This window comes from Ylistrum balloti, unplaced genomic scaffold (genome assembly GCF_031769215.1).
Source record: "Ylistrum balloti isolate Yb309-2 unplaced genomic scaffold, AGI_CSIRO_Ybal_v1 Utg369876, whole genome shotgun sequence".
NCBI classification, from domain to species: Eukaryota; Metazoa; Mollusca; class Bivalvia; order Pectinida; family Pectinidae; genus Ylistrum; species Ylistrum balloti.
In genome coordinates this window covers 2,159,710-2,169,613 of record NW_026782016.1, presented here as the reverse complement: position 1 = coordinate 2,169,613, position 9,904 = coordinate 2,159,710, and the positions used below count along the sequence as shown (strand labels likewise).

At 34.7% G+C, this 9,904-nt stretch overlaps 1 protein-coding gene across 1 annotated transcript; it reads left to right on the top strand.

Moving 5' to 3' along the window:
• Positions 1 to 6,535: 6,535 nt before the first annotated feature.
• LOC132546179 (toll-like receptor 13) lies at positions 6,536 to 8,733 on the top strand. Its single transcript, XM_060209888.1, has one exon. It carries the CDS (start codon positions 6,536 to 6,538, stop codon positions 8,669 to 8,671), a length of 2,136 nt encoding a protein of 711 aa, XP_060065871.1. The 3' UTR covers positions 8,672 to 8,733.
• The last annotated feature ends 1,171 nt before the right edge of the window (positions 8,734 to 9,904 follow it).

The following is a 9,904-nucleotide window of genomic DNA, read 5'->3' as shown; positions in this document are numbered from 1 at the left end:
AGAATCTGTTAGTGTTTCAAATGATTGTAAAAAGTTTTACACTTCCTGACATTCCCAAAGGAGATGAGTGATCGATTCTCTTTCTGAGTTGCATAGATTACAAAGTGGACTGGACACAAGTTTTGCCTTAAAAAGCCTACTATTAGTTGTCAGAATGTGATGAGAGATCCTATACTGGAGCCATTGAAGTTTGGTATTTTTTGTAATTTGAAATGGCATTTTGTAGAAAATTTCCCAATCACTATTTGTTAAATCAAACTGCTCTCCCCATTTAGCTTTACCAGTTGGCTCTGTCCGAGTTGTATTTAAAATATTATAAAATATTTTTGAACCTTTTAAATGCTCGAAAAACATCTTTATATATAATGGTATTACAGGCCGTTGAGAGTCATTCTTCACAGGTGGATTATCTCTTAGGATTTTTAAACTGCAGAAATGATACCTTGATAGTTCAAAAAGTTAGTTGTCACATTGTATATTCTCTGAAAGTCTTGAAAACTAAGAAAATTATTAGTATTACCTGCTTCTAGGAAGTCTGCTATTGTTCTTATCCCTTTTCTATACCATTGCTTATAAAAAATTGATTTTCCAGATAGAGTGATATTTCTATTAAACCATATAGGTATTTCCAAAACTGAGTTTTCCTTTCCTGTACACATTTCAATTGTTGATTGTAGTTTGTACCATACTCTGAAAACATCTTTCCAAAATTTATTTTTGATTTCATTTTTGCAGTTTTGTATATACTCACCTCCAATATTCAGTAGGATGTCAATGTTTACATTAGTCTGTAATATTGCAGACCACTTACCTGCTTTATGATAAAGTCTCCTTACCCAACTTAGTTTTAATGCATCTGCAAAAGCTCTTATATTTATCATTTTTAAACCACCATTTATAAGGTCTTGCATCACTACATTTCTCTTGATTTTGTCTATTTTACTACTCCACAAAAATTCAAATATGATAGATTCGATTGTCTTAAATGTTTTTTCATCAGGATTTGGTAAAGCTATAAAGAGGTGGTTGAGCTGAGAAATTAAAAGGGATTTTATTATGTGTATTTTACCTATTGGTGTAAGATTTCTTCTTTTCCATGTATTTATAAGAACTTTTAGCTTTACTATTTTCTTGTCATAATTAATTTTTGGCATAGCATGAAGATTGACATCAAATTCTACTCCTAGAAGAGTAAACCGCTCTTGCCCCCATTGTAGATTCAAATCTGGTAAAAAAGTATCTTCACTATACTTCTACCCTATCCATATAATCTGGGTCTTATCAATGTTTACTTTAAGACCTGAAATGCTATTATATGTATGAAGTTCTTTTAAAGATTCCGATAATGATGGTTCAGATCCATCAAGTGTGAAAAAAGTGTCATCAGCGTATTGAGATAGCAAAATAGGAAGCTCACCTGCTTTGATGCCTTTAATTCTATAGTTATTTCTAATTCTAATCGCTAGAACTTCAGCACAGAGGATGAAAATATAGGGTGCGAGCAGGTCGCCTTGTCTACAGCCCTTTCTAATATCAAAGAAAGCAGATAAGTTACCTCCCTGGTTAATTGAAGCTGATACATTTTATGTAGCGTTTTAAACCATACAATAATATCATTTTTGAATCCAAAATAGATTAAAACCTTTTCAATAAACTTCCAAGAGACAGAGTCAAACGCTTTTTCAAAGTCTACCATTAAAATCATACCTGGTACATCATTTTCTTCTGCATATTGCATTAAATCATATAGTAGTCTAGTGTTTTCTCCTATATAGCGTCCCAATATAAAACCAGTTTGATCCATATTAATTAGCCTGTCTAAAACTAACTTAATTCTATTAGAAATAACCCCTGATGCTATTTTGTATGTAACATTTAATAAGGATATTGGACGCCAGTTTTTAATAAAATGTCTAGGCTTATTCCCTTTAGGAAGGCAGGTGATCACTGTTTGTCTCTGAGTAACTGAATGTTCTCTATGTGAATACCCATAATTTAAAGACCTGACAACATAAACACCTATCTTATTCCAAAAAAAAATTTTAAAAATTCTGCAGTGAACCCATCTGACCCAGGACTTTTGTTGTTTTTCATATTCTTTAAACATTTACTGGCTTCTTCTAATGTGATTAAACCTTCTAAATTTTCAGCTTCTGTTTCAGAGAGTTTAGGAATACTGTTAAAATTTAGATATTCATTTAGATTAATGTCTGTAATATTTCCTTCTTCATATAGATTCTCATAAAACAATTTTACTGTTTCTAAAATCTCTTCCGGTTTTATAATTATGTCTCCTTCATCTGTCTGAACTTTCGGAATTATTTTTGATGTAAAGTTTCTATTTAATCCAAAAAAATAGCTTGTTGGTTTTTCCCCTTCCTCTATCCATTGTGCTCTAGATCTCACTAAACTGCCTTTCATTCGAAGTATTCTAATCTGCTCTAATTCTCTTTTCTTAGATTCTATCTGGTTTATATCAATATTATCCTCATTTTCTAAAACCTGTATGCTATCTTTTAATCCATTTTCTCTCATATTTCTCTGTTTTTTCCTGTATGATGAATAGGAAATACTCTTTCCTCTTATATTCATTAAAAGAACCTCTAAAAACAGTTGGTCATTTATAAGTAGTTGCAAATCTGTATCTGAAATAAATTCTAAATTTTCAAGATTATAAATTGGTACACAGTATTCTTTTTTTGTTTCTAAAATGACATTCTTAACCAGTTCTGCATATTCTTGATCATATAGCAATGAGTTGTTAAATTTCCATAGCCCTTTACCTTTTTTAAAATCATTGAACTGAAGAGAAATGTTTGGAAAGGAGTGGTCAGACCTGTAACCTGGTTCGATAGTTGCCCTTTTTATACTAGTTAAAAGGGAGTCTGAAATAAGAAAGAAGTCTAGTCTAGACTGTTTCAGTGGGTTTTCCGTTCTCCAAGTATATCGTCTTTGATTGGGGTAGCACTGTCTGTAAATATCAATAAGGTTTTTGTGCTCTATTATTTCTAAAAGTTTATCTCGTGCTTGGGGATTATGAGTGTTTTTGTAAGTCTTATCATAGTCAATCTCCGGATTTAGAACTAAATTAAAACACCACATACCACTATTTTCTCATTACCAAAATACTCTATAGTTTCTAACAAGTTATTTAAAAAATCTGGGTTGTCTGAATTAGGGCCGTATAAGGTAATCAAAGTAAAAGTAACTGACTCAACATCTACTTCAATTGCCAAGAAGTTCCCATTTACATCTCTTTTTTCTTTCTTTAAATTCGAAATTGTTATTAAACAGGATAGCAACACCCCTCGAGTTTGACTTATACGAACTAAAAAAGCATTCATATCCCCATTCATTCCTAATTATGTTTTCTTGCGTTTCTACGAAGTGTGTGTCTTGTAAACAAAAAATATTGTATTTCTTTTCTCGGAAAAATGAGAAAACATCTTTCCGTTTAAATTTGTCACCTAAACCTTGACAGTTTGCCGACAGAATAGTGATGTCATCCGAACCCATTGCTATACAAGTACTTCAAAGCTGAGTCTTTTAAATAATGTTCAACATCCAATGGAGAAAGAGAGAAGATAAGAGAGATACAAAAGAAAGGAAAACATTTTAAAATGGACATTTGAGGTCAAAATAGTTCACAACCACTAACTTTCACACCGTCATCTTGTCTTGTTCCATGACGCCCAAGTACAACCGGAAGTAGAAACAAAATATGGAAGTAGTATAAGAAAAGAAGATCCGGTAGCCGGACATCAAACTCCGGAAACTATTACAAAGAGGGATATTTTCGGTATAATATAATCGCAATTAATTTCGTAGCGTGTAACTCTTTTAAGAAATATCAGTAATTAAATAAATAGATAAATAAATAAATAATGCACTGTGCTGTGCATCTGCTAACAGAAATAGAGAACGGGAAAAATATAATGCTATAGCATACGTAACATAACGTTTAAAAATCAGTGATCACGGAAGTGTAACCTTATCTGAGTACAAGAATTCACACCAGTTGCCGTTGCACGTACACGTAATCCTCTGAAAACACACATTTATTCTTCAGAAAACACACATACACTATACATAAAAACACTGAGGATATTTTGTCAGGATAAGATATAATTTCTCGACATTCGGGCTCAATGGTCCCGGTTAGTCCAATGCCGAGCTATCATTCAGATCTATTCTAGCCAGCGTATTTGAAATTTGAATCATTCAGAAGATGTTCTTCGGTGAGTGGCGTATCATAGAATAATCTCCTAATTTTATTCTTGTCTTGTCACTTTAAGTACAGCGAACAGTTTTCCGTCCACACTAAACGTGTTCTTTACACATTCCAGTCCGTATGCTTTACGTAGTCTCTCCTGGTTATATTTCGTTAGGTCCTCTGATACAGAATATTGCGAGTCCTTCAACACCTTCCTGGCACTCAGAATGTCATGTTTTTTCCTCCTTTGGGTAAACTTGACGATTACACTCCTCCTTTTACTAACCTGAAATCTACCTAATCTGTGCGCGAAGTCGATATCGTCACTGTGAAGCGGCACTTTCAACTTCGATTTCACGAATTTCACTACCTTTTCCACACATTCTTCCACTGTTTCACCTTCTTTAGGGTCTTCCTGTCCATAAATTCTAATAGAGTTTTTTCTTCCTTGCTGTTCAAGGTCATTATACTTTATTTCGCTTTCCTTTTTGCTTTGTTGAAGTTCTGATACTTCATTCTCTAGGAATCCAACAGTTCCTCGAAGACTCTCATTCTCTTCTTCTAACTCGGTAATTCTGTCCTGTAAGGATTCCACTAGTTCCTTATTTTCATGCCGGATATCTTCTCTAAGTTCTTCTTTCAGATGTAACAGTTTCTGATCAAGAATATCATTAGTGACCATGTTGGTTAGAATTCTAGTAATATCGTCCAATCGTTGAGTAATAGATTGCTCACTATTTTTCGCTGAAGAAGTTGAGGTTCTAGTAGGTGGAGTCATCGTGTACTAGCCTGTAAATCTACTTCACGTGCACCACAGGTATATACCACAGGTAATTCTATAGGTGTGTCCGTTAGCAGTTGTCACCGCGTATTGTCCCTAAACCATTGTGTATTTTCAACGTCCAAAGCTCACTTTTCTTCCAGTTTCGTAACCTTCTGGTAAGATATGTTGAATTTTGAAGTTGTTAACCAAGCATTGTCGAAATCTTGTTGTTTTCCGAATTATAAAAAATGCAAAAAATTAGGTCTTTTACCGGAGCCAAAATAAGTTGGACGCTATCGGTCCGCGTGACCTTGACCTTTCATAGCTAAAAGTCTTATAACATTAATATTTAGATATTTAAAATCAGGATGAAATCAATTTCCATTTGATCTATATGATATTAAGATGGCTTCTGTTTTATTGAAAGTAAGTAGTATATCCTATTTATATGCACATTTAAAAAAATTTGTTGATATGTCATATCTCAAAGTAACCGCTTATAAACTTGTAATAGAGATATCTAATCTCTAATTATGTCCTTATGTACTCATATGTACTTTTTTGTATGTGCAACCCCGCGATGTTGACATTGATCAATCATTATCCAATACTGTTACGAAATATTTTAACAAGTTTCGGATGTTTTTTTCAGTTGTGTCAAGTGTATTATAGTGGAAACGGAAAGCATTGCACATGGCGTGGGCACTCATGAAATATTTTAGATACTTTTTCCTATGCATTTTCACATCAGTAGTAGTACTGCATTACAAGGAAGAAGATAAATTACTCCAGAATTTATATCCATCTGATGAAGGATAGCGTGATGTGATCAGAGCTTATTTTCTCCTTTTGTTCCAGACTAAGTTGGTAAGCATAAACAGTATACAAGTTTATATGATCAGAAGTGCAATTTCTTGAGTAATTACGTCTGAAACTTGGCTGGTTTATTCAATACGCGATTTGAGCTTAAAGTTTTTGTTTCATGTTTTTTCTAAGATGGCTCTAGGGTATTCCTCTATATCGGATATAAATAACTGACTGTTATAAAATACGTTGAGTTCAAGTTAAATGTTATTTTGGATAAATTTTATCGAAATATTGATATTTTATGTGAATATAAGCTAGTTTGGCGGACAGCTGAATAATTGTTGCATGTATCAAAGAAAGACTTGTTACCGGACGGTGTAGTATTACAGGAAGTTATCTGAAAAAGATACATACTGATAAAAACTATCAACATTAGGCTTTTAACGTTGAACATGATAACTCATTCATTTGTGAATAGATTACCTAGATAATAAAGATATTTTTTCTATTAGGTACCGTAAGCGACGGGAAACGAAACCAGTAACAGTATGTGCATGCGAGTTAATGCTTCCATTTATATAGCATTAAGCGGGATTCTGTTTTTTAAGTTTTCACGCATATATTTCTAAAGGGTGGAGAAATATCCTAATCTAATCACACAGCTCTATACCAACATCAACAAGGTAATCATTACATTAATTTTCATAATAATTATTGGCTATTTGCATTCACAGACCCATATTGTCATCACCATGTATCAACGCTTAGGAACGACTTTGATGCTGTTGGTATTCTACCTATGTTGGGAACACTATGAAAGTTTCAATCATGTAGATCGGTGTCCTGTGACCATGTGCAAGTGTTATCCTAAAACAATGATGGTTAACTGTACTGGAAGTGCTGTGCATTATGTTCCGGTTTTCCCGGCGTATACACGAACTGTAATATTTACAAAGACAAACTTTCCGAAAATAACGGGGAAGTTTTTGTTCAATCTGACCTTAGTCCAAGTGGAAAGATTACATTTCATCGATACTTTGACTAACATGATAGACCCGGATGCATTCACCAATCTAACGAACATGTTTTCCTTGGAGATCAGCAGAAATGGTGACTTACCGCAGAATGTAATATCAAACATTCTACAGTATTCGCCTAGAATACGAATTCTTTCGTTAAAATCCAATCTCTGGAAGACCATTCGGAAAGACATGTTCTCGGAAGTACATAATTCCTCAATTCAAACGTTGTCCTTCAGTGACAATTTAATCGAGAATATATATGGAAGTTATTTCTCTAGTTTGCATTTTCTGCAAAATTTGGATTTATCGAACAATCTTATCTCGAACTTCAATTGCACCGGATTTGAGTCTACTTCAATATCCTATATACACCTGGCAAACAATGCCATGCGAGAGTTGCCATCTTTTTGTGGACCGACCGGACAGTCTACAGGAAAAATCAAGACACTTATCTTTCGTCAAAATTACCTCCATAATCTGGATGAATATTCTTTTCAGTGTTTACCATTTTTGCGAAATCTATATCTTGATAAGACTTCTCTCGTAACTATACGCAATAACACATTTGCACGGTTACCAAAACTGGAAAAACTCTCAATGACTTCCAACGGTGATCATTTACGTTACATTGAAGGATTTGCATTCAACTCTTCAAGTCTTAAAAAGTTGTACTTTGGACAAAATCGATACAGATTTGAAAAGGTCTCTTGGCTATATGGGAAGTTGTTTCATTCCTTACCGAACCTCTTGTTGCTTGATCTCACAGGAAATTTCTTACCTTCGGATTCCCAATCTCTTCGGGAATTGTTTACACCATTGGTTAAGTTAGAGAAGCTTATACTACAGAAAACAGCCTTGAAAGGACTTCCTCGCAACGTCTTTCAGCAAATGCCTAATTTGAGATCTTTGATCCTTATCGGGAACTACATAAGTGGTTGGAACGACGACCCTGAAGTGTTTGGTAACGTAACATCACTACGAAGCTTATACCTTGACGGAAATAACATAAAAGTCGTAAATAAGACGTCATTTCAGGAAAGTTTCCTAAATTCGTTAGATAAATTTTGTATCACCAATAACCCCTTTTCATGCACGTGCGATTTGATGTGGTTCCTTGACTGGATGAAGTCCACAAAACATACGGAAATTGTCAACTATCCTCGGAGATATACTTGTAGATTTCCTCCTGAAATGAACAACGTGCTGTTGAAGAATTACAATCCTACTGTGGAAACGTGTTCACGTTTGAATTTTCCACTCATCAGAAACATCTGTATCGCTGTATTCGTACCGTCAGCTATCATTCTTATCACTATATCACTCGCCTATAAATTTCGTTTCCGATTGAACTACTGGCTGCACATTCTTGGAATAAAGAGAGTTGGTTACAAACGAATTAAGGATGACCGGGACTACGAATACGATGCTTTCGTTATCTATTCAAATGACAGCAGGGACTTTATTTTCGATCACATGATCCCAGAATTGGAGGAGAAAGCTGGTTGTAGGCTATGCGTACATGAAAGAGATTTCGAGGTAGGGCGGTTCATTCTGGACAATATAACGAGAAAATTTGAGGTCAGTAAAAACATCATTCTTGTCTTGTCCAGAGATTTCCTAAACAGCGAATGGTGTAAGTTCGAACTTGTGTTGACTCAGTCGAAAACCGCAGTGGAGGGCCCCGGGGTGTTAACGGTGATATTACTTGAGGAACTAGACACTGCTGTATTACCCTCCTCTGTTCGGGCCATCCTGGACACCGTCACATACACTGAATGGTCGCAAGAGAACGTTAGGCAGAGCAGGATATGGGCCAAAGTGATAACTGCATTGAATGCACACGGTTTAGACGGTGGAGCTCATTGACACATTTACCACCATTCTCTTGAGAATAGTTTGATCATGGGATACATATGTGGTGTTTCATGCTGCTGATATCTGATTGTCTCTTTTCGAATGATATATCCAGGATACCCACATTCGTATTTGATTTTCTGTCATGAAGATGTGCCAATGTCAAGTATTAACAAACTAACATTCGTGTATCATTACACATACATTCTCTTCAACTGTTTTCCGGGACAACATTTTACAAAACTCTTTTGCGAGATAGTCATGATGATAAACACGCAATACAAAGACATGTAAAGAATTGGATTTAGACTATATATAGTGTGGTTTTACTTCCTTTATGTTCGCTTCCCGGTTAGTTTAGAGTACATTCCTGATTGTGTCCTGGCTCCTAAACAAAGTGGCCATCCTTAAAGTAATCTCTCACCACTCGGTAAATCTAGCTCCAATGAAGAAAAGTTCTTTTCCCTTCCTGTTTACAATATGGTATTAACTGTACTTTCGTTTTTATAAGTGAATATCTGTTTTCGTTCTTGTTATAATAGTATTACACGATGTTACAATTTATATTCCAATGAATTAATGCGGTAGTAGTCTGAGGGTTAAACCGATTTCTTAATCTTGACTAGGATCAAGTGTCTTCCCCGTAGCATTTAGCCTTCAAAAAGTTAAGTGTTATTGACTCTTATTGTTATATTCACAGACTGCATCTAGCAGTGCTACAGGTCAAAAGTATGCAGAGGCACAGGAAACCGTGCTTCAACATGTTTTTTTCAAATCCACAAGGGAAGAACTCTTTAGGCCTTACACTGACTAGTCCTTACATGTATAATATCCTCTTTACTTTAAGAAGAAAAGTAATATACTGTACAATCAGCATGCTTTTTTTAAAAACAAAAGGTGTATATGAGCCAAAACCCAATATTTTGAATAAAGGATATTTGAGTCATTAATCTTGTATTGATTTTAGGGATTTATTTTCATTAACGCAATATAAATTTGTTGGATTCAATAGTCACGAGGACTTTGAAAATATCATAGTAACTGATTATCAATATAAATGAATAAACAAATAACAAGCCAACAGCTACTCAGAACTCTTATTCAGGCAAACAGCACAGGGATTATTGTGACCTATTCACAGTGCTGTTGCAGCATGAATAAATGACTTCTCTCTTACCTACAAAACATTATTAACTGACTATTTACAAGTCAAGTCTCGTGCCCAGTTCCTCCATCTCATCTCCA